Genomic DNA, 27,144 nt, shown 5'->3' on the forward strand with positions numbered 1-27,144 from the left:
TCAGCGTTGCTAGAATAAATAGTCAGTTCTCCTCTATCTTGCTTCCTCTGCAACACAAACCAAGATGAAGGAACCCCAGGCCTCCTCTTCCTCTCCTACCACATTCTTCCCAAGTAAAGAATAAGAAAATCTACTTATAAAACTTAACACTGCACAGCATCAATTTAAAAAAGGGGGTTTCCGGGTTGGTCAGAGCTGGGTTATAACATGTCTAGTTGCTGCATTTACTAACTGTGTCAACCTGGCCAAACTACTCACTCTCGCAAAAGCGCTAAGTTTCCTCATCAGCAAAGCAGGGTTATCACACCTGTGTCCTGGGGTCACTATAGGGACTAATGCCTGGAAAGCACATCACGACTGAGCCTCGGTGAACACAATAAACATTCAAGGCAGCACTGGCCATGGCTGCACACACCCTCCCCTGCAGATACCCACGGGCGACTTTCATTCTTTGCAGGGAGGGGTGAGTGGAGCTGTGCCATTCTTACTGTTAGGAAAGCAACGTATCCCCTTACTCACTTATTTTCCTGGGACGGACTTATTCCTACAATTACAGTGAAAATTTGTTAAATTTCAGAAGACTGAAACTATATTAGAATACATAAGTGAAGTAAAAAAAGATCAAGCTGGCATTCTAACTAGATTTTTGGCTAAGTATTCACAGTTTGGAGATTCAGATTTAGCCTTTCAATAATAAAATGCAGGCACTGTCTATTGGTAATTTAAATGGAAGAGAGATGCAGAAACAAGAGAAATGTGGAAAAACAGTAAAAAAAAAAAAAAGCTCCTTCCTTTATTAGGAACAAAAATTAGCTTCATCTAAGAGTCTTATAATGTCAATTTGAACTGTATTTTCAAAAACTCAACTGTCAGCACATTCTAGGCTTACATTCTTTTACTTATTTATATTTTCTAAAAGCATATAATTTTTATTGTTTAATCTGTGACTGAACTCTCCCTCTCTGACCCAGACCACATCACTGCGAACACACACACACACACACACATACACACACACACACACACACACCCCCCTTAGTTAGGCATCATCCCAAAAGGATGACTGAGTGTCCCATCACACCTCAGGTGACGAACTGTTGAGAGTTTAGAGCAGAAATACCTATCATTTGAGCTTTTACAGTCTGTGTGGCCTTGTATTTATTTTCAAAAGAAGTTTAAGATAGCAATCGAAATCTGCAACAAATAACTGATCAAAATTACAAGTGTCCCCTATGTTATCTTTCCACACAAGCATATTTTCACAAATATTTGAACCTCAAAACCAAATAAGAAATAAACAGCCCCCAACTTCTGTATTTTATCTAGTGTCTATTGAAAGCTTCTAAATAGCTATGTAGCACTCACTCTTGGTAAGTCACAGGGTATAACTGTTTTCTGTTCTTACTCTCTTAAATATCATAGGAAATCACGCCTATCACTGTGAGGATTATCTGAGAGGATGGTGGCAGAAATGCATCATTGCCTAAAGTAACTACTATGTTTCCAAAAAATACATTCTTTTATCAACTACTACATGAAAAGCTTTGAGACTTAAAGAAAAATAGAAATACAACTGCAAGAATACATTGAAAAATGCCTTCATGAACTTAAGAGTAGAGAGGGGTTTCTTAGGCAAGGGATATAAAGAAGCACAAACCTTAAGCAGTAAAAACTGAAATTTTGATGACATCAAAATTCAAAGCATTTGCATGAAAAAGAACACTATAACAAAGTTAAAGCACAAGTAGTAGACTGGGAGAGCATATTTTCAACTCACATAACCAAAAGTTTAATACGTAGATTAATAACTTTGACAAATCCATAAACAGACATCAAGTCACAAGTAATATAGGTAAATAGGATATGAACAGCAATTTATGGAAGAGGAAACTCACTCTGATAAACCTATGAAAATATGCCCAACTTTACTGTAACGAACAGATTCACGTTTAAATTACAAATGATACACTCTTTCCTACCCACAATGGAAAGCGTAAGCAAGGATGTGGCAAATCAGTACCTCACACATACTGATGAGAACGTAAAGCAGCACAAACATACTGGCAGGCATTATGCAAAGTTTATAAAATGCAAGATGTATACATTTCTTCATTACACGGAAATTTTACTTCTAATTATATATCCTAGAGAAATCTTTGCTCTTGTGTATAAGCAGACATTTACAAAATTTGTCTCTGCAGCACTATTTTTTATCAGTAATAAAACTGGAAACAATCTGAACGTCCATTAATAGGGAATAGATAAGCGATAGAATATTATCAGGCAATTACAGTAAAATAAACTACCATCTAAATGTATCATCACACATAGAGCTCAAAAATCATTAGATGTTTTGCAAGGGTAAGATTCCATTTCTGTAAATTGCTAAATATATGCATACACCTATATATGTAGGATAAAAACATGGGCAGAAAATACATATGACATTCCTGACTTGGACTGCTTCTGCAAAGACAAGGAGGAAGTGAAAAGGGTGGGGAAGGGATCCAAATCTGATTTGAACTTTGTCTATAATATTCTATCTCTCATTTACAGAAAGATCTGAACCAAATGAAACATTAACATTTGTTAACTCTGGGCAGCAAATTATGAGTACTATTATTTTGCTTTTGGTAATTAATTTAAAAATAATAAAGAGATAAATAAGGCATCTTTCTGAAAATTCCCAACCCCTGTCTAGATGATATGGCCTCTGTTCAGTTCAACTAATTTAACTTTCCAGTAGATAACTATGATCTGCCTTGATGGTTACGAATCTCAAATAATTGCATTTTGACCTTAATGTTATTTTTGAAAAAATATACTCAAAAATTATTATCAATAGGTCAAACTTAAATACATTAAGGACTTTTGGAAAATGATTTGTCACATATACTGATGTTAGACATGAGAGTTTCTGAAAGGAAATTTATGTGATAATTATTTTCCCTTTACCTTTTGCCATATAAAATATTTAGTTTTTACTATAAAAATATTACTTAGCAATAACAGGTGAATAAATCATAAAGGTAAATCTAGATAAGTCACTATTTCCATGTCCAGAGACTCCATGAATATTCAGTCAGCAGGCCAATTACAAACCATGAAGTTATTAACAGTATTAGGGTTGTTAACAAAATTATTTTTAAGACAGTAAGTTTTTCATGATATGCATAAATTCAAGCCTTTAAAATATTTTGCAACTGATTTGCCTACAGAAAAATCTATTAGGCTCAAAATTTCCAGTGATTCACCTAATAGCAATTAATAAATAAAACTCTTCCTATTTACTCAGTTAACTTTGCTTCATCACATTAAGTGAAAGGATCATTATGTAAGAACAGTGCAACTTAAAATAATAAACAGAAGAGAAAAGAAAAAGCAAAGGATTGTCAATCTAACTTAAGAACCTAAGAACCTGAAAGAACCATTCTTAACAGGATCTTACAGGAACTGAAGGAGTCAAATTTCAGGCCTGATAGAATGATGGAATAGGAGGAAAGATCATTAATATACAGGAGAAATAAATGTTAGAATAATGATTTTTTATGCAGTATTTTTATTCTGCCGTAATAGCTCTTTAAAGTTGCTCTATTAGCTTAGGAAATAAACTATACTATGAAAAATATGTTTTATTCATCATGCTTGCTTTTCAGATTATTATAAGCAAAAAATTTCATTTGTTCTCAAGTGGTTTTAATAGATGTTACAACAAATGGCCCCATAACTTTAAAGAATCTAGAAGCAGGCAAAAACCTGCAAGGAAAAAAGCAGCATTCTGAGGGGGCATGTGCAGGGTCCATGCCTCCCTCCACCCCTCTGTCCAGGGCTGGTTTAGGAAGCAAGACAAACATATCCATGAAGCCTAGATCCTAACTGAACAAAACGCTCATCAGCCCAGAACTCTACTTCTCTGTGAAAATGTTAGTGCCATCTGGAGGCAAAGATGATCTTTTTCTTACATGTGAGAGATTCATTACACTCTCACATAAAATCATTACTGTTGCTCTTTTAATAATTTTTTTGTCCTAGAAACAATACATTCTCATTGTAGAAAATTTGGTAAATACAAAAAGAAAAATTAACAAAACAGTAATCCTATTACTCATAGACAAACACCACTGATTTCAAGGCATTTTCTTCCACTAAGAAAAAAATATGCATTTCTTTCCACTGAGAATAAAACATACACATACATAACTATGCAGACACAAATTCTGTCTATAGAACTGCATATCATATTAAACAAATTTTAATGATTTCCTATAAATTTTCTTCACAGACATAGCTGCATTTATTATATCATAATAAGAAAAAAAATAAGTTTACCAAGATTTGGCTAATCTCCAATTCACTGGGAAAAAAAGTTATTTAAATTTTTGTAAATTATGCTAAATTAACACCATTTTTTCTTTTTCCACATGTATAACATGAATCTTTTTCCACATGTATAACAACTTCCTGATGACACACTCCTAGAAACTGAATCTTTTGAGGTATATAAAGACAATGGTAATAATATAGCAAATACATTTATGTAGGACTTACTATGGGACAAGCACTTTTCTAAGCACTTTACATATTCTGAGTCCTTATAACAATACTGTTTGGTACATTCTATCATTATCTCCATTTTACAGATGAGAACATTGAGGCACCAAAAGGTTGTTAAATAATTTGCCTAAGATCACACAGCTGGTAAGTGGTAAAACAGGACATCTGGCTGAAGAGTCCATGCTCTGGAATCACATCACACTACTTCTGATAGTGCATGCTGCCAAATTACTTGTGTCTTTCTACTCTCCACTGGACTCCATCCAAGAATGATGGTCTCAATGCTCCCTACCCACCATTTGCTTTTTCTGAAAATCTGATTTAAAATGATACCAAATTGTTGCTTTCACTTCTATTTATCTATTTAGGATCATGACTAAACAGTTTAGAACTTCATACACTCCATATGTATTTGCTTTTTGTTTGTTTGTTTTGTTTTTGAGATGAAGTTTTGCTCTTTTTGCCCAGGGTGGAGTGCAATGGCATGATCTCGGCTCACTGCAACCTCCACCTCCTGGGTTCAAGTGATTCTCCTGCCTCAGCCTCCTGAGTAGCTGGGATTACAGGTGCCTGCTACCATGCTCAGCTAATTTTTTGTATTTTTAGTAGAGACGGGGTTTCACCATGTTGGCCAGGCTGGTCTTGAACTCCTGACCTTAGGTGATCCACCTGCCTCAGCCTCCCAAAGTGTTGGGGTTATGGGTGTGAACTACCGCACCTGGCCTGTATCTACTTTTCTATGAGCTGCCTGTTCATGTCTTTTTCTTGTTTTATCCCTCCTCTCTTGGAAGTCTTCATGGTCTTCTTATCGATACATATAAGGTCTTATTATGGAGATATCAACCTACTCATCATTTCCCATATTTTGTCTTAATTTTGTTTGGCATATGGGAATTTTGAATTTTTATATAATCAAAATGTTCAGTGTATGTATGCATATGTGTGTGCATGCACACACATACTTCCTTCTACCGCTCTCTTCTTATAAAGAGACTTCTCTATCCAAGAGTCAGATATGCGTTCAACTCAGTGTTTTTCTCAATTGAGGTTCTCTTTAAACCATCTGGAAATTATCTAGTGTATAGTGTTGGCATTATATCTCAAGCATAGTGGAATTGTAAAGACTTGATACTATAGATGGTTTTATATAATATGTTTTTATCTTCATGCAGTTTTTAGAATAGACGGCAACATATGCTGACTTATTACAACAGAATTACTCAATCTGAGAGAAAGTTATAATCTAAGACACTTCTATTCTCGTTACAGGCACATCAAAAACATCTCAAACATGAAATTTATTCTTACCTTTAAAAACCCACAGAGCAAAAGCTCTCATGGACCTTCCCAAAACAATAATTCCAGCCCAGTGTTTAACAATAATATACAATCAGCAGATTTTTCATAGCTGATTTAAATACCTAACAGAGTTTCTTTTGCTTTCATTTCTGTTATCCAAAGAAGATACTATATATTTTGCAATCACCTGCTTAACAGTGCTTATATTTGAATATCATTATATATTTAGCAACGTTTTAATGTGTGGGGAAGAGGGAGATATTTCTGACATTTTTACTGGCTTCTCAGGCTTTCCTCTGAAGCACAGGTCCCTATAATCAGAACACTAGACAACAGGGTATGATCAGTTATGAGTTGTATGCCAAGTAATTCGTTAATAATATTGATGTTTGTGAATGACATACTGTTAAAACAGAAACACAGAAAGGGTCCACAATTCTTCTGATAATAAAGCCACTCTCTTGTTTGCATTCTGATGATTTTCACAAGTGAGAAAAGAGGCAGAGATGAAAACCATCACAGTATATCACTGTGCAGTCTATCTTATCTATGTTATAGTCCATAACAAGCAATTCTTACTGAGTCATATTTTTATGCTGAGTATTGATTTTTATGAATATCACAAAAACAAAACTTGTGCCATTTGCTTTACTGCCCACACACACATACCCACACAATGCTTTTCAATCAAATCCACCATGGAGCATGTGATATATGTAAATGTTAATCTTCATTTGTATTGCTCTAAAAAAAAAAGAGTTTAAAAATCACTAAGATATCTTCATGATAATCTCTATTTCTGAAATTCAGAGAAGAATACAGTTCTCCATGAAGGCTCTCACAAGGACACAAAGAACTAGAAGAATTTCCTCTCTCTAAAATATTGTTAGTTTGAGGTTGAATTTATTAATACTACATTGCTAATTCACTTCAAAATGGAATCTCTTAGGTCATACTCTCATATGAGTAATTATTTACCCATTGTAGTTCCTATTTATACCTATTCCTCTATTTCAATTTTAATTGAAACTAATAACAATCAACAATAATAAGAACTAAGATTTCTATTGAGCACTCTCTATATGCCAGTAATTTACACAGATTAGCTCAGAAAATTTCTCAATAGCATGGGAGGAAGGACTGTTGGTGTCACTATTTTACAGAGGTGGAAGGAAACTTGTTCTTAGAGAGGACTGGTAACTTGCCCAAGGCCATACAATGAGCAAGTGGAAGTATGACCTAAAAGTTGGCTTTCCACTCCTCTACATGTTCATTTCTTACATTTTCTCCCATTTACCAAGATGACTCTGACTCCTGATAATATCCTCCCTAGAGGATGCTATGTCTTTACCTGCCAACATCTACACACTCTTTAACCCTCATCTTTTTCAAATATATCTCTAGCCTGTTTATATGGGTCACCTGGCATTCTCTATTTCACGGTTGTTTTTCTTTCTTTCTTTCTTTCTTTTTTGCCTGGATAGTCATCTTGCATAAATATTTACCACATGTTATGAGATGTGAACAAATGCATAACTTAGCACCACTGGTGAACAAACAACTGGAATTGCATTTTCAACTATAAACGTTCTATTGGTAGTGGATCACAATGGTCCTCTTCCTGCTACGTAGTTATATTTTAACAACAACCAAGAGGAAGGGTTCTTAATATGGGGCCGATGGGTTCATGAAATGTTTGGTGAAGGAAGGGGCCCATGAATCTTCTGAAGCTATAAGCAAAATTACATGTGCAAGTATGTATAGCGTCCTGGTGAGCAGGTATAAATTTATTTTGTTAGTAATCCGCCCATATTCAGAAAAGATTATTTGCATCAAGAATGTCACAGGCCCTCAGTGAACGGGCCAAAGAAGATACAATATAAAATACTTCTTACGTACTCTTAGGTGGATAATGATAATGAGCTGGATAGTCTAGAGCCATATTTATTCATGGGACCAATTTAATGAGTTTTTAGAATAATATTAATGGCAACATTCTTTATGTATCCGTGACTGATGATCAATCTGCAGTGTACTGTTTTGGAAAACATTCTGATTACCACTAAATTTTCTCATTATTAAAGCATCTGTAAATGTACTCTGTAAAAGAAACTATCAGATCCTCCCTCCCCAAAACATGTTGCTTTTGCCCTTTCCAATCATTAATTTTCTGTTCTCCACCAGATCACAATATTACTACTAGATAGTTCACTTCAATAATAATAAAGTCTTACTAATGATAATGCTTAGAAAAGCAATGTGACCAACCTACTTAGACAGGGAATAATTAATGAATGACTATATGATCAGTTTTTGAAACTGATGTAGGGTACAGTTTTTGTTTGGCCAGACCCTTTGAAGGCACATCTTCTCTTAGTCCATGGGGTTGGGTGAGACCAAGCTCCCACCTCCTACATGCTTCCATGTCCACTCACATGAGCACACATGCAACACCCCTACTTAAGGCTGGATGAGGTACCAATCAGAATCTATCGAGAAAGGTTATTCCTTTCACCTAAATAACTAATGAAAATAAAAGCCCAGAGTGATACTGGCCAGAAAATATAACTGAATAAAAAGAGAAAAGCCCTAATAGATGGAGACAAAGAAATTTAGGATGACACCATCTGAAACCTAGGATCTAACCAAGCCTGAGGTGTACTTCTTGAATTCCCATTTGTTTAAGCCAAGAGATTCTATTTTCTTTAAGCTAATGTGAGACGGGTCCCTGTGCTGTTTGCAAACTAAGAGTACTGACTAATTATACTACATTCAATTATAACCATCACATAATTTTATTAATGAAATTAGTATTTAATTTCTAAGTGTTCCCACCCTATGTTCTCAAAACATTATTTGGTACCTCCAGAATAACACCTACCACAACCTACTTTGTAACGGGATCTTGAATGTATCTAGATAGGGTGTTCCTAAAAGTGAGGACTTCCTCATTTCCCATTCTGACCACATACCCAGTGACATAGTTTGGATCTGTGTCCCCACCCAAACCTCATGCCAAATTGTAATCCGCAATGTTGGAGATGGGAGCCTGGTGGGAGGGGATTGAATCACAGGGGTGAATCCTTCATGAATGGTTTAGCACCATTCCCTTGCTGCTGTCTTGTGATAGGGTTCTCATGAGATCAGGTTATTCAAAAGTGTGTAGCACCTCCCCACTCCTTCTCTTGCTCCTGCTCCAACCACGCAAAATGCCTGCCTTCCACCATGATTGCAAGTTTCCTGAGGCCTCCTCAGAAGCCAAGTAGATGCCTCCATGCTTCCTGTATAGCCTGCAGAACTATGAGCCAATTACCCTTCTTTATAAATTACCTAGGTTCAGATATTTATTTGTAGCAATACAAGAACAGACTAGTACACACAGGACTAGGCTTTGACCAAGTCAAGTGCTTACATAAATGCCTACTGAAAGAAAATCAGTACTGAACAGAGTACATCTATGACACTATATTTATTAGACAGTGCAGCACCTCCCTATTTTTAGGACTCAACTACCCTTTTTATTATGAGAAAACATACTAAAATTTGCCATATTGACCCTGAAGTGGCATTAAGCACTTTCACACTGCTGTGCAACCATCACCACCATCCGTCTTCAGAACTCTTTAAAATAATCCTCTCTTTAAAATACCCATGTTTTCTGTCTTAAAATAGTCTTTCTTTCTTCTTTTGGGCAAAGCCTAGGGAAGGGCACTCCCCTTTTAAAGCCGAGTAACTGAAATATCAAAAGTATCCCAACATTCTACGAATAAGTATGATGAGAAAACATTTATCATTCTTCATGGATTCAACGCCTGGAAATAACTCAGCTTGCTTAATATCAGTTACATTTCTGGAAGATACTGACAATGTACTGACTCTGACAGTCATGGACGTCTAGCCATTTTCCCCATTAATTTTAACTTGTTTTATGTCTAGTTTCATTAAAACTCTCAGAATACTAGATTTATTTATTCCTGCTAGAGTAAAATTGGCAAGAATTAAACTTTTTAAAAAAGCATACTTCAGCATTATGAAATCACAGAGGCTAGGCCATGTTCACAGAATTCTATTCTTTACCTCTTCCATTCTCAGGTACTGGCAACACATTCAGCCTTCAAAAAATGCACAGTTCATGAAATTATACTCTCTCATAAAAATCTTTCATTTGTTAAATGAAAATTAGCTCAAAAATAGGGGTAATGGACATCCAGTAGCCACTCACGGATCTCAATGTTTCAGAAGTCATACAAATGTAGGAGCTTTAGATTTTCACAATGAAAGGTTGCTATGCTTATAACTCCTCCTTCCTCTACTCTAGGCATCGTTAATTTCTTCAGTTTCCTTAAAAAACAGTACCTAAGAGGGGAGAAAATGCTATTTTTCACCTTACACATAGCAACCAAGTACAAAATACAGGGTTTATGTCAATGAAATTATCATTTCTACCACATATAGAAAGCCCAGAATGCTTTTAGAAGTCTCCGGGGAGTAACTCACATGTATACTTACCTAGATTGGGTATGAAAATGATAGAAAAATTGAGGAAAAAACCCTTTGTATCATATGATCATAAGTTCTTTAGTCACACCTCAAATTTCCGAGAACAAAAGCCTCTCAGGATATAATTTCCATTTCAAAAAAAAAAAAAAAATAGTGAGAATCCAAATTGGCATAAACTAAAGAATATCTGCTCCCATTCCATCTCTATACCCTGAAACTTTGCATCTAGAATCCCAAACATATCAGAAAAATATTTTTTAAGTAAATAAAAACCCTACCACGTGATGGAAGAAAATAAGCACATTCTACTTTTGGAAACAGTACTGTGAATTCAAACACCAGTTACTTGAGGACACAATTAATAGACTTTCAAACAAGCCTAGATCTTGTATGCATATCAAAATCCATATGTCACTATTTCTAATTCATTTACATAATCTTTCACCAGTTTGCTTTCCAACTCTGCCAAACCAGTAGTTGGCTCTTCCTGTTTCCATTTCCTGGGGGTATTTTTTTCAGTAGTCTAATAAAAAGTATTCTATTTTTGTATTGAAATTATCAAGTTTTACCTTCATTCAAACAAAGCTATTCTGCTCCTCTTCTCTTACATTAGAGCCATAACTCTGCTTAAAGTTCCTCCTCGTTCCTATAAACTCCTGTGTTTTTTTTCCTATACTCCTTGGCAATCTACTTTTTGTGGTGCTGTTAACGCACATGGTTTAGTAGTGTACTGGCAAAGGAACAGTACACTACTGTTTGGGTCCAATAACCTGGCATTCAATGATTCCTTCCTTTAAATTGTCTCTAGTATTTACCTCTCGCTCACCATCCCAATCACCTGGGCTCCTATCTGCCTAAATTACCAATATGATAGCCTCTAGACTGTGCTTTGTCTCAATCCTTATTTTCTCCTTTGCATACCAGGTTCACCTTTCTACCCCCTTTTATGTCATTCCTGAATTAAAAAAAAAAAAAAATTAATGTGCTATATTAACAGTGCCCAGAATTTCATTTCAGCATTCACCGATGTCTATAATCTAGTTTTCCCCAACTACCATTAAACCCATCCAGGCAAGTTTCATTTGTCCTGTCTAGCACTTGACTTGTGCTGTTACTTATTCCTTGAATACTCTCCCTACTTCCCCTCAAATACTACCAATCTTCAAATATCTACTGAAATCTTCACCTACTGTATGAAGGTCTCCTTGACTATTCTAGCTCACACAGAACTCTTCCTTTTCTAATCTTTGGTGATAACTTTTATCTCCATCACACAATCAAACACATAATTGGCAGGGAGGCGGTGGGGGGAAGGCTGTATACACTCGTGTGAGCCATCTTCCCCAACTAGATGGGAATACAGTAGGGACATTTGGTTTGTTTCATATTCTTTTGTTGTTGTTGTTGTTCACCCACATTAAGGACAGAGTGGGGACTAAATAATTTGAAAATTGCCAATTGTTATTATTATTTTTGAAACAGTCTCTGTCACCCAGGCTGGAGTTCAGTAGTATGATCTCAGCTCACTGCAACCTCCGCTTCCCTGGTTCAAGCAATTCCCCTTCCCCTGCCTCAGCCTCCTGAGTAGCTGGGATTACAGGTGCACACCACCAAGTCTGGTTAATTTTTTTTGTATTTTTAGTACAGATGGAGTTTCACCATGTTGGCCAGACTGGTCTCAAACTCCTGACCTCAGGAAATCTGCCCACCTTGGCCTCCCAAAGTGCTAGGATTACAGGCGTGAGCCACCATGCCCAGCCTGTCAATACAGAATTTTAAATATCTATTGTACTCTTAATTCCAGGTCTTCTATCAAAAAGTTTACATTAAGGTACATTGATAACAGAACTCAAAAAGATGAAAACCACACAATACAAATGGGCAAGAGTAATCAGGCATGAAAGGAAGGCATATGAATGGCAAATAAGCACATGAGAAGATGTTTGGTGTCTTTAAGACATTAGGAAATGCCAATTTAAACCACAATGAGATATCCCTACACATGTACTATAATGCTAAAGCTTAAAAAGACTGTCAAGTGTTGGAAAGGATGTAATGAACTGTGCCTCTAATACACTGCTGGTGGAAATATTAAAATGGTACAAACACTTTGTAAAACAATTTGATGGTTTCTTAAAAATTGAAATTACCCCTATTGTATATTCTAGCCATTGCACTCCTAGGTTTTTACTGAACAAAAAATAAATAAATAAAGCATATGTCTATGTAGGTATTTGTATGTAAATATTTATAGATTTAATTGTAATAGCCAAAACTAGAAACAAGCCAAATATCTACCAACAGGTAAATGAATGAATAAAATGTGATATAGCCATAAATAGAATAGTACTCAGCAATAAACAGAAACTACTGAAATAAGCAATGATATGGATGAATCTCAAGTGCATTATACTGAGTGAAAGAAACCAGAATCAAAAGTTACATAGAGTTTATAGACAATATAGAAAAAAAACCAAAATTATGCCAATAGGGCACATACAGTGGTCACTAGGGTTGGGAGTGAGGAAAAGGATCGACCAAGAGAATTTTAGTGAATGGTAGAACTCTCCTGTATCTCGAATGGGTAGTGGTTACATGACTACACATTTCACAAAACATGTAGAACTGAATACCAAAAAGAGTGAATTTTATAGTAAGAATTAAAAATAAGTAACCTCATTGTGCAGACTAAGAGTGTAAGTCATCAATTAGCTTGGAATACATCATCACCAACTACTGTATTATACTGAGATGAGAGAAAGGAAGAACAGTATTTGTTAATTATTTTGTGGAAAATCCTAAAAATATGCTGACAGAAGTCAAAACAATTTTTTTTTTGCTAAACTCAGTAGAACTCTGTCATTTAATAATTTTATTAATATTACATAATCACCAACATTTAGTCATGCCAGACACATACCCACCCCCTCTGCTAGTCAATCCATCCATTCATTCTCTCAATATTTACTGAATATCAGCAACAGACCTGGCATTGTTTCAGGTATGGAAAATGTACAAGTAACAGGCCAGAGGAGGTCCTTCTCTCAGGAGGCTTACATGCTAACTAGCAGAAATGAAGTAAAGAAAGATCATTCTGACAGGTACTGCTATGAAGACAGACAAAGAAGGTGACGTGTTAGAAGGTAGGGGATCACCACTTTCAATAAGTCGATCAAGGAAGGCCTCTCTGAGAGGGCGACATTTGAACTAATCCTAAGTGACAAGAAAGAGGCAGGAAACCAAAATCTGGAGGCAAAGCCTTCTTGAAAGAGGCACCAGTAAGTACAGAGGACCCCAAAAGGAAGGGGACTTGGTTTGCGGGAACCACAGAAAGGTCACTGTGGGGAATGAGCAAGGAGGAACAGATACTAAATACAGCAATCAGGGGCCTGGTAATTTAGGGCCTTACAGACCCTAAATTATGTTACTTTCTGCTGCTTGCAATGAGAAGCCACCAGAGGGCTTTAAACTATCAGCTACATAATGATTTATGTTTTTAACAGATCCATTTGGCTGCCTATTATTTAGGATAGTCTGCTTTCTTCTTCTCTATCTCAAATACCTGTTTCTTCATTTATCTTCACTAGGGGGCATTAGGCAAATCACGACTACTGTCTCTCCCCCAGTTTTCATATCTATAAAATAGTGACGCAGGTCACCAGCAAGTGCCGAAACTCTCATAGTTAAATATTTAACTCTGAGGCTGACTGCGGTGTCATTTCTATTCTCACCTTCCCAGGACACTGCCTCATCAATCCTCTTGTCTCTCTCACATTTTCGGTCTCAGCACAAGTCCATTGCCCTCTTCATGTTTCACCTGTCGAACAAAATCCTTACTCTGAACCTGCCATTTCTTTGCGCTACTATCTCTTCCCTTTAACCACTTTCACTTTGTCACCAAAACAGATGACAAAGCAAACATACTCCCAAGAGTAAGCACTGTGCCTTCGCCCCATGCCCCAGGTTCTCCTCTTCAATGCTCATTTACTCCTTAGCCAATCACAGTCCAATCCAATCCCTTCTTGAAAATCACCAACACCCACCTGTCAACAGCTCTTAGGTTCTATTCCCGGTCTTCCGAACCCTCTCATCCCTCTCATCAGATTTGGTACCACTATCTCCCACTGAAAGAAAAGGATAAGGTAACAAAGACAAAAGGGCAGGATTCCATTCCCAGCTGTGTTACTAGCTACTTTGTATGATACTGGCAAAGCCATGTTGTTTCTCTGGGCGTTAGTTTCAGTATCCGTGCCCACAGCGGGTCAGATTTCTAGATAGTCTTAGAGTCCTTCTATTGGAAATTCTAAGACTACCTGATTCTTCCCTTTGGCATCTATGACTTAGCATGATCTTGGTTCTCTACATAATTCTGTCTCCTTTATTAGGATGTGTTGCTCATCTTCTTAGTGGGGCACTATTCCTCCAAGCTCCTAACAAAACGCACTTTAAACTGTACTTGAGTCACTATATACATGCCCTCCCTGGGTAATATTACTTTTAATAGCAAAAACCACAACTACTTTTGCACCAACCTAACAGCATCCACATTGACTCCCTCAATTTCTATGAAGAGGCCTCCCTGACCTCCAGACCAACACTGCCACCTATATGAAGAATATTTCCAAGCATAGGTAGCTCTGGCACTTAAAACTCATGTAGCCAAGGTAACAGTACTTCTGCTCCAAACCTATTCTTGACCTCTTCATTTCTTTTTTTCTTTTTCTTTTTGCGAGACAGAATCTCGCTCTGTCACCCAGGCTGAAATGCAGAGGCACAGTCTTGGTTCACTGCAACGTCCACCTGCCATGTCCAAGCAATTCTCGCATCTCAGCCTCCTGAGTAGCTAGGATTGCAGACACAAACCACCATGCCTGGCTAACATTTGTATTTTTAATAGAGATGGGGTTTCACCATGTTGGCCAGGCTGGTCTCGAACTCCCGGCCTCAAGTGATGCGCTCATCTTGGCCACCCGAAGTGCTGGGATTACACTGTGCCTGGCTGACCTCTTCATTTCTCTTAATTACTCACCATTATCAATGAGAGTTAAGCTCACGACATGATGTTTTTGCCAAATTTCCACATACTTTACTATTTCTACTCAAATATCAACTCCTCCCCTTCCTCTTCCTTAACAACGTAGTCCTAAAATTATTACATAAGGCACAGCAAAGTAGGTATCCACAGAGGGGAAAGGGGTGGCCAACTGTGGTGGCTTACAGTTGGGTCTATGAAGCCCAAGGGTGGCTCGGAAACCTGATGTGGAAGGTCAGAGTCAAGCAGAGACAGGAGGGCACCTGTGTGTTTGTGTGGTCTAGTGCGGGGTGTCCAAACCCCAGCAGAGTGAGGACAGCCCAGCACAGGAGTCTGCGACTGGGTGGGATAAGGAGGGCAGCCACAGAAACTGGGGGGGGGGGGGGGTGTCCCTGCGTCCCAGAATGTGGCATTAGACTGTAATCAGAAAGAGGAAAGTGTCTTTAGGGATAGGGACCCTCCTTGAAGAAATGGCCAATTCCAGATCTAGGTCAGGAAAAGTACAAGATGGGCCTAAAGCAAGGATGTACTCAAGGAATGATGAGAACAAGGCAAAGGGACACAGAAACCACCCTCAATGGGCTTCCATTGGCTTAATAAGGAATATTCTGACCATCAAAAATTAGGACAGTAACAGTCTGTACGTAACTCACTTCACAAAACAAAAAACAATGATGCCATGCCGATATACATAAATATGTGAATAAACAAATTCTGATGATGAATGGGGTGCTTACACAGCTTCAAAGTACCTTCCACAAAATATATTATAATTGCAAAAGGAAAAGAGTAACTTTATCACGGAGAAACCCTGCAAACAGCACCTGAATCAAGTGGTCTAAGTACAGTAATAACACAAACAGAAGTCACATGCCACCTGACAGGATGCCATGAGAAGAATGCACAAAACAGAGCTGGGAGTAGAATCCTGCCCTTCTGTCTTTCTGTTACATTATCCTTCCATTCCAGCAGGAGATGGTGGTATAAAAGCTGATGCTAAGGTTGGGGAGACCATGATATTCCTGCCAAAGGTACATCTGTTGAATCTAATCATGAGGAAACATACCAGAAAAACCAATGGAAAGACTTTCTACCAAATAACTGCCCTTTAATTTTCAAAAGCAGTATCAAGTCATGAAATCTAGAAAAGACTGAGGAACTATCCCAGACTAAAGAGACATGACAACTAAGCACAACACATAATTCTGAACTGGATCCTTTCGCTATAAAAGGAATTATTGGGACAAACTGCAAAAGAGTAGACGCTAGTAACTTATCTATACTAATTTCTGGATTTTTATGGTTATATTCTGGTTATGTAAGTGAATGTCCTTGATGATAGGCGTTCTCTATAATATATATTTTTGTAGATCTGTGGTTATTTCAAAATAAATTTTTACACAAAAGATAGACACTTACATAGGCTTTTTCTGTAATATCTCAAACCTGTCCTCTTCTTTCTATTACCCCCAACATCCTCACTCCAGACAGCCTAGCTCTCATCCTTCTACACAGCTGGAATAATTTCTTAACAAGGCTCTTTATGCACCAATCCACCCTACAAACACACTGCCCAATAAGGTTTCCCCAAGTGCACTTCCTCTCCTGCCATGTCCTGCTCCAGTATTTCCATAACAACTCACTACCTACCAAATTAAGTACAAATTTCTTAGTGTAAGTTTCAAGTTCAACTCCCTTCTAGTTTCAACTAGCCTCTTCCAGGTTTTCTCACCCCCAACCCGACATCACAGCCCACCATGCGGCTCAGCCACACTCAGTGTTTTCTCCCCATCTCCAGGATTTTGCTCATAGAGCTCCCTCCTCCAGTAAGTGCTCACTCCCCACTCCCTGCAAAATTTTCAACACTAAGTATAAATACCAACTGTGATCATCCCCCACCTCCCCATTTTCCAAGACTTGCCCATATAGCCTCTCTCTGCCGGAATATCTAAAGTCAATTTTGCCACTTACAAGCCACATTTCAATTTCATATCACAGTTTTTGCATATTTATCTCAAAAACTCCTAATATATAAGGTGAATATACATTACATACTGATGAAGTATTCATCAGACATGAAATTAAGTCATGGCCACAGTTATGAATCCAGATGGCCAGCTATTACCTCATACTCCCTCCCTAAGGTATTAACTTTTTAAGCATTCAAATTACTTTTTATTTGTCCTGTTTCCTTCCTTAAACTACAGTTTTCTATTTCTAGCATAAAATACAAACAATTTCTACCACTTTTCTACATAAAAATTTTGGCCTTAGCCATACCACTATCGATCATAAATCCAGAGGTTTCCAGAGTATAAATTAATTAAGTGCTTATATGTAATTACATATTAACTTCATCATTACCTTACTATATAAGGAACAAAATAAAACTTTTAAAACTAAAAACAAATCCTATACTTCACAAGTTTAAAACCAGAGACCCTAATGTTTTAAATGAAGACACTATGCATTTAACATGTTTATATTTTTTCTCAGTTTTCATTAATAAATGTTGGAATATCATCAAAGATATCCAAGTTAATGACTATATTTAAATGTAATATTTTTATCTCAATTGAATTTAGCAAATGAAACAAAATGATATATTGTTTAGCAGTGGGGGTAAATTTTTATCAGCAAATGAGTAGTACAAAACTAAAGCAACAGCTCAAAGTGAAGAAAAAAAGTATTATTTTGCAGAAAAACATAATGACATCAAAGTATGAAGAGAAGCAAAGTGTTGCTCCTAAATTAGTGATGATCAATATAACATCTGCTATTACTCCGACATTCTAAAGACAGAAAAGGTCAGACACACCTAGAATTACAACATTGCAAAAGGCAATATTGAATATCAAATCTATAAGTGATATCTCCATAGTAAGAACTTTACATTCCAAAATCTAAGTCCCTAGTATGTCGCTGCTATGAAAACCGCATTAAGTTGAATAATTTGAGGTTATCTAACTGAAACCATGGCTTTTATCTCAGCATCATTTTTAAAGTATGGTGTAAATAATAAACCAATATTTTAACATGATAAGAGGTAGACATACTGACATATAAGCCTATGATATTTGTGATGTTTAAAAATAAAACTCACAAAAGTACACTGTACATACTGATTTGTGTATTATAAAACACTTAATTTTTTATTATCACCACTCTTCCCTGAAATATCATAAGTGAATGAAAAATGAATATCAGGAGAAACAATTCTCATTTTAAAATAATTTATAAAAATACTTAAAATATCTACCTGGTGAAATTCTAGGTACATTAGCAACTTCAAAATCAAAGTATTATGAGACACACAATAAGTAAAAGAAAGTTACATGTTTTCATTCCCAAATGACCTAAGCAATGCTGTAATGGATTTATTTATTAGAACAAGCACCAATACAATCTCTCTCTCTCAGACACACATCCCACCATTCTTTCATACATTGCACTACACAGAAATATTTACGTCTCAGCTGCTTATTCTGAAAGTTTGGTAAAAGGGCAAACTTTGTCACAAACTCCCCAAATTCTGACGCTTTGGTTTGTCATACGATGTGAGTTTCAAGGAAACTTCAGGGTCAATTGAAAAATAAAAGAATAAATATAGGTTATTTACTAAACTGTTTCATTCTATCGTGAAAAAAAAATCAGCACATATTAAGATAAATACCTAATTACTTGTCTTGAAACCTACCAGAATATGCCCTTTGAAATAGTACACTTTACATTTAAAAGTCTAAGTCAACGTTAGCCCTGTGTTATGATGCTATCAAAGTGACTATGACTATCGCCATAAACAGCCAGTGTTATGTCAACAGAAATGCCCTGTTTCCATGAGGAATTGTGTAAATAAAAAGAACAAGGAATTCATAGTAAGTTTCAGAGTTTATTTTTTTTTAATCTGGTTTTAAAAAAACACAACTGCTCCGCTTTCAAGTGAAATCATAGATCACCCCTCCTCATTTTTACTTTAAAATGGTAAATGGAAACGATGTTTTTCTCCCCAGACTATCCTGAAAACCATGAAGCTAGATTTGAGACTACAAAATACTTGAAACTAGATTAACAAGTTATGTTAAAAGATACTCTATTTTGATTCTTCAAAGGAAATTACACTAGTAACTCTTGAAGCACATTAGTGATTAGCAAAGCGATTAGTTCAACTTAATCACTTTAAAATGAAGAAACTGAGGCTCAGAGCAGTTTTGTTGATGTCCAAGCAGACAGGGGAGTTCTCATCTACCTGACACAACTAGGTCCGGTGTCCATTCTAAGGGCTTTACATTTAGCTTTATCAGAATTTACAATTTGGCACTAGACAATCCATTCACTGGAAATTATTAACAGATGACTTTCATCACCACTCTCACGGAATGCCCACAGACTGAAATAAAGACAACACACACCTCACAGCCATTACTCATTTCTGTCAGTTTAAAAAATTAACCTGGGAAAGAATCATTTTTCCTATTTGAATAGACACTCCTTCCTCAGAATAATACTCAGTAACGCTAATACAAATAATGTAATATCTTCTTTCTTCATTAACCTCCAAAGGGTGTATAGAGAGTAAAAACCAGCAGTTTTCAGCTTCTGGATCTCAGAATTCCTTTTCATTCTTAAAAAGTATGAAGGATCCCAAAGAGCATTTGTTTATGTGAGTTATAGTTATTGCTACCACACTGGAAATTAAAACTAAAAAGAAATTATTTAAATTAAAAATTAGAACTAATATTAAATTAGTTTAAATTAAAAATTAAAACAAATGTTTTAAAATCATTTAAAAATAAGCCATTACATATTAACATAAACAATATGAAAACTGTTTATGAAACCATATTTCCCCAAACAAAAGTCCTTAGTGACAAGAGTGGCACTGTTTAACATTTTTGCAAGGCCACTGTCACACTTAATAGAAGACTGCTGGATTTTCATTGCTACCTGTTGTGCTATGTTTTTCTTCAAGTATATAAAGAAAAACTGATCTCATATAGATATGTTGTTGGGAAACGGAAAGAATATTTTAATGGTCATTTCAGATAATTGTAGATATGAATCTTTGACACTATACTGAAAATTCACACTGAATAGTTCCTTAAAGGTTAGTTTCAGTGTGGAATCTGAAACAGTATCAGTGAACTTTTCATACACGATTATATCAAAATCCATTGGTCTGTGTTCCATTCTGAGTGGATACTTGACCAAAGCATGATTTCTGACTGTGTGAACTTCCTTGAAAAGGTCTCAGGAACCTTCTAACCACGATTTGAGATCTACCAGAAAATACTGTAGTTCAAGGTTCAACCTAATGATGAAGGATACTATTAAACCTAGAAGCAGTATACCCTGCCTTAATCCTTTATGATATTTAATTCATTAATCTATTCAACATTCCCCGAAATGAGTTATCATCATATTTTAAGAAATAGGCAAAAAGGTTGGGCTTTTTGTTCAAAATAAGAGACTAAGGATGATACTTGGATGAGTTTAAATACTATAACATGTAGACTGAACTCTAGAAAAACACCAGAATTTCCTCTGATCCTTGAGCTTTTACTCTGATAATCATCAAAACAAATAGGTTTGGATACTATTCACCAAGAAAAGCTGTAAAGAATCATTAATCTATAAGAGATGTCAAATCTCTTATAAAGCTTTAAGTTAAAGTTTTTAGGAAATTTAGCTGGCACAAAACCAGTACGTATATAAGCAGAATGAATCCTTGTTGACTGTATTAACAAATAAATAAGGAATTTTGGAATACTCAAGAGGAGACACAAGACAATACTTCCTGTGTCCACAAAAGCGGGATAGGCTCAAGGTCACTAATTCATACTAACATGTCTAAGGCTATGCATGGGTCACTGGACCATCAGGAGGGGCTTCATGAGTTGAGCAGGAAAAGTACATTTAAAATAGTAGAAACAGGGATATAGAACAAACATAAGAGACAACTAATCATTTTAGCTTACTGCATCTGTAACATTTCTACCAAAAACATCATTATTCAAAGAAATAGTTTTCAAAACTAACAAAGCATAAATAGAACTGTAATAACAAAGGTATAGTGCATAATCATTTTTTTTAAAATGAGCTTAATCATAAGAAATTAACAAATATTTAACAAATGCTTAAATCTTTTAAGTATTTCTTTATAAGATTCTGTGGAGTTTCACATAATGAAGGAAAAAAACTAGAAATATGAAAACTAAAAAGTATAAAACCATTTCATAATAGCTAAAACATATACAATGCATACTAACATATCAGAAGGAATTCAAAGTATTTCTCATAAATTAACTCACTTAAATTGTCTTAACTACCTTTGAGATGGGTACTATTTAATTCCTTTATGCAGTTGAGAAGACTAAACAATTAAGTAGCAGAGTTGGGATTTCAACCAGTCATGCCATTAACTACCAGGCTATACTACCTCATACCAGTTTGCTAAAAACATCATTTACAAAAATATTCACATCACATGAAAAAACTTCCTTCTCTAAAAGTAAAGCAAAGCAGTAGCAGTAAAACACATGCTCAGTTTGGTTCTGATGGCAGCCATGCTATCTCATGACTTGTGTTAGGGCTTATAATTTAAAGAGACAGCATTAGAATATGATTGAATAGTTCACACTATGGGGAAACTATAAAAATATATCCTTTATGAAATGTTTGCTTCCAGAAAAGCAAGAAAAGCAAGGTTTGAGGCAATGACAATGAAAAGAATGCATAAATTAAACTTTTTGCTTTTGGTTTGGGAAAAAAACAGAGTAGGAGAAAGCCACAGCAATACATGTAAACCCTGTATCCTGTTAATGGGATGGACATACTCCCCACAAGATAATTTTTAAAGAAATAAAGGAAAATATCCACATAGTTCTGGATGCCAAAGGAACGAACTATACCAAGGAAATCTATTCTTTATATAGTCCATAAAGGAATAATTTATCACAACCATGTAATAAAAACAGTACTGAAGCAAAGTCCAATCCAAGTATTCACTGTATAACTTAGAACCACCCTTTATAGTCATATCTAAAACCTCTTCCTTGTTTTTTCTAAATATATACAACATGCTATCTGCAACAAGGAAAGCCAAGAGATATTTTACAGTAAATAAAATATGTCTTCTTGCAGATCTGAAAAGTTATAAATATACCAATTCAAAACTGCAGTGACATATTTCACTTCCAATATAAGTAAGAAAGCAAGATTGTCCACTTAGTAATTTTAGATATGCTGAGTCTTTAAAAGCCCTCAACAGTTAAGGAAATGATTTATTTGTATTGAAAAACCACAACTTTCATATAATTAACCTTCTCAGAAAAGGGCAGAAGGGAGGGAAGCTTGTGGGTAACAGATACAGGATTCAATTTTATTTTTCACAACCGATGAAGTGATGATTAATAAAGAAAGCTATAATAAAAAAAGGACTAAGACCACAAATAAACTAACTTCAAGCAATTTTAGTAAACCAGCAAACAGCCAAAGGAAAAAATATCTAGTATTCTTCTGCTAAATTACTATATTTACATAGTAACTGCCAGTAAAACATAAATTTTCCAAACACCTAAAACAGGCAATGGGGAGTGGGGGACACCTACATATGCCCCTTCAAAATCAACGTAGATATTTTCTAAGACATTTTAAGAACGTTTTTTTCCTCTACTTCAAAAAAATAACATTATAGCAACATGCAAAGGGGAGCACCATATGACCATCCTTAAAACAGTAATCTGAAATGTGTTTAAATTTATCGACTGTAAAGATAATGCTAACCTTCAACATGTATAAAGCCATGACTTCCCAAAAAATGGAGAAAACCAACTTACCTTGATACATTTTCTGGAATGTATTCTAAGACCGGATACCCATCACTTCTTCTAGACGACAGGTCACCGTGTGATTTCCATGACTCCACTAAAGTATTGACAGGAGGAAAGGAACTCAGGTGTTGGAAAGATTGGTCTCTAGCCGATCGCGATAAAGATATTGTACCCTGAGCACCAATCCTGTAGTGGAAGGACTGTCCACCTGAATTCACCCCAACAATGGCAGAGGAAGGGATGCTGGCCTCCGGGTAATAGCTCCCATCATCTGGTTCTTGTTTAATACCCACTGGGAATCCGCTGCCTTCACAGTTACCATCAAAGCCGGGCACAGGTGGTCCTAAAATTCCTGATAGGGAATAATAGTCTTTATCATCCATAAAGGAAAAATACGAGCCATCCATAAATGGAAATGGGTTTACTGTTGGATTCCCTTTAAAAGAGGTGCCCGAACATGAATGCTTGGTTGATTCTTGCTTTATTGGTACTGAGAATGGAGAATCCGAATTTATTTTGCTATTTCCTCCTAGACATGAGCTGCTAAAAGCTCCATCTGGTTCTGGTTTTATGTACTGGACAATATTAAGCTGGCCAGTCACACCATTTGAGATAGCACTCTCTACTTCCTCAGTCTTAGGAAAAGGGACCTCTTGAGCACCTTTCTCCTGTGTGTCTGGACTGGGAACCACATCCCGTGATGTACTGGATCCAGCAGAGGTGCCAGAAGCAGTGTAGCTGAAGGCATTGTTTACAGGGCTACAGATAGATCCCACAGTACTGGCTGCCGGACTGGAAAGCGTGGATCTGTTATTAGTGTTGGAAGGGCTGGAAACAGAGCACCTTGAGTTGTTGATATTTGCAGGGCTAGACACAGAGGATCTCAGAGTGACGTTATTGGGACTGGAGACTGGAGATTTTACACTGCAGTGACTTGGAGGGCTGGAAATTGAGGATTTCATGCTACTTAACGGACTTGAGAGAGGAGAGCCCACGTTGCTAGCATGTGCAGGGCTGTGCGACCTGGAGCCTCGATTTTCAACATTAGGAGAGCATGTCAGAGGAGTTCCCTGGGTGATTGGGCTGTGCACTGGAAAATTGCCAAAGCTGGCTGTGGTGGAGGACACAGAGTTGATTCCAGCAGGGCTGCAAACCGAAGATGTCATGTTCAGAGGGCTGCAAACAGACGGGCTTTTCTCATGACACATGATAGGGCTTTTAACAATGGCGCGCATGACGCCACCATTCATGGAGCTCCCAGAGTCAGACATAAATGATCTCAAGGGCCTGTTCACACAACTTAGAGTGGAAGGACGATGGCCATTTCCTTTGTAAAATTTTACCAGCTGTTCAACATTCTGATAAATCTTAGCTGGACTCATGCTTCCTTGCTGGTTCTGCTGTTCATAGGAATAGTCAGCATCTCTTACAGAATCCATATATAAACCCATGGACTCAGCTACAGTTGCTGAAAGCTCCTTAGATTCCAGCTCAGTTTTAATATCAGCTGTTAAAATCCCAGGCCGATTATTGTCTTGCTGAAGGCAAGGGAGTAGTTCGTGTTTTTCTTTGCTGCTTCCTTGAGTACTGTTGTTTGGAATAGCACCGGAAACACAGCTTACGTTGACAATCTCCATGTAGTTATTCTCATCGGTCCTCTCTGTAGGTCCCAGGGAAGAATGCTCCACAGCCTGAGAAACGTGACCCCACCGTCTTTCCATATCTAGACCTTCAGGGAGACTGTGGTAGCCTTTGGTCTCCATCACTAACAAATAAATTTACATTAAAAAATTAGTCAGTTATAGCAATATTACTCTAGAAGACATTCTAAAATTGCATTTACTGAGCCACGAAACACCTACTTATCATAAGCAACATTTCTAGCTAATTTGAAACTGTTACCTTTTTGGATGTTGACATAACAGAGTATTGACTACAGCTTGTCCAGATGTCAGAACAAGAGAAGCGATCATATAAAACTCTTTTGGATCTAAATAAAAGTAACATGTTTGCTATAATACAGTCTTTAGAGTCTGCAAAAAATATTTACAAATGTTAACTTATTAGACATTCAAAGTAATCCTGTCAATTAAAGCAGGCAAAAAAAGGAAACTGAGGACTTAGTGAAGTGGGTAGCTTGCCCAAAGTCAAAGACATAGTGACAAAGTTGGTTTTAAATCTCAATCTTCTGACTCCAATGCCTTTGGAGTCTATGGATCATATAGAAGTTGCCTTCCATATTTAATACATGGCCATGTTAAAAACAATATGGAAATGTAATTAAAGTTACTCTTTCCAAACACAAACATACCAAATGAGTTATCATAGAAAAATAATTTGTGATTTTTTTTAGAAGTAAGACTTTTCTTAAGATAGATTAGTGATAAAGATAATTTAATGTCAGTTCTGAAAAGTCAGGATCTATATATTCTGATTAAGATGGTCCATAGCTCAGAGGGGCTGTATGACAACTCAGGAATGTCTGGTGTCTTCTCTGTATTTCAGTACTGGCAAGGACTTTGACATGCACCCCGACCTGTGCGTGGTACCTCTGCCAGAACAACTACCAACAATCAAAAATGTTTACTCTCAATGGTAAATGGAGAAGTCTGAGAGGAGCCCTGAAAATTTAAGCATTCGTTCATTCATTCAACAATATTTACCAAGTGCTTGCTACATCCTTGACCTTAGACCAGTCAGTGAATAGGTAGTGATAAACAAAAGAGACACAATCCCCATCCTCAAGCAACCCGTAAGGTTGTTTCAGATATACAACCATATCCATGCACTCTATAGATCAATTTACTTCACAGACAAAATCATCATAATAGGCTATACTGACATAATTCTTACTCATATAATTTAATACAGTATATTAACTCATTTAACCTTACACACAACCCTGAATGACTGACAAAAGTATTATCCAAATAATACAAGTGTGAAAACTGAGGCACCAGGCACACAACTAAGTGTTGGAGCTGCAATTTGATCGCAAGTCTCTCTCTACATCAGTTTCTCAATTTTGGCACTATTGACATTTTGGGCCTGATGATTCTTAGTTGTGGAGGTCTGCCCAATGCATTGTTAAGGTGTTTAGCAGTATCCCTAACCCTACCCACTAGATGCTAGTAGCATTTCGCCTCCCCAGTTGTGACAACTGAAAATGTCTCCAGACATTACCAAATGCCCATGGGGGGCAAAATCACCCTTGACTGACAACCACCACTCTAAAGAAACACATCTTAAAGGAAATTAACTCACTCACAGTAAAATTTTATTTTTACATTTTACTATTTTAAAACTCCTAAAATCTGTATTATGCAGTTTTCAAACATTTTGAAGTCTGTAAACAATCTATGGCTCAATAAAAGTCCTGATCTAAAAGATGCTGTTTCTGCAATTCTATACACAAGCTTTATTTTAGGCCTCTCATCCTTTCCCCTCTTTGCCACTGTCTTGACCCTGCCTACCTTCCCTTCATTTAAAAACAAACAAACAAAAAACAGGAAGTCCCTTTGTTACAGAACATGTATTAATTAACATTGAAAAATAATGCTGCTAAATAAATTTGCATTAGATAAATCTTAGTTGGACTCATAAGTAAATTTGCATTAGATAGCACAAAGCCCTATGAAGAAATTTAATGTCCAAATTGTCCAAGTATTATAATTACCTCTTACTTTTCTGCGTTTTACACTAGAGTTTAAGTTCTGAAAGGGCAGAAATGATCAATTTCATTACAGTATCGCAAGTAGATAGATCACAAAAAATTTTCAACTATTATAATATCAATACTCAATTTCCAAACATTAAAATCTACCAATTATGTAGTATGTTTTCACTTAAAGAACATCCTATAAATTCCTAATCAAAAATCAATCACAAAACAGTAGGAAATAAATAAAATTACAAAGGTTGAGGTAGTTA

The 27,144-nt window shown here is 36.4% G+C and overlaps 1 protein-coding gene across 3 annotated transcripts in view; it reads right to left on the minus strand.

The window, feature by feature from the left end:
• Nucleotides 1-27,144, minus strand: part of NR3C2 (nuclear receptor subfamily 3 group C member 2) — a 368,607-nt gene that overhangs the window by 335,237 nt on the left and 6,226 nt on the right. For all 3 annotated transcript variants that reach the window (XM_007999946.3, XM_037986899.2, XM_037986894.2), the window contains exon 2: nt 23,221-24,979. In XM_007999946.3, coding sequence (XP_007998137.2) covers nt 23,221-24,977 — 1,757 coding nt within the window. In that variant the 5' untranslated portion in view covers nt 24,978-24,979. The remainder of the gene's footprint in view (nt 1-23,220; nt 24,980-27,144) is intronic.

Source organism: Chlorocebus sabaeus, chromosome 7, assembly GCF_047675955.1.
Source record: "Chlorocebus sabaeus isolate Y175 chromosome 7, mChlSab1.0.hap1, whole genome shotgun sequence".
Taxonomy (NCBI): domain Eukaryota; kingdom Metazoa; phylum Chordata; class Mammalia; order Primates; family Cercopithecidae; genus Chlorocebus; species Chlorocebus sabaeus.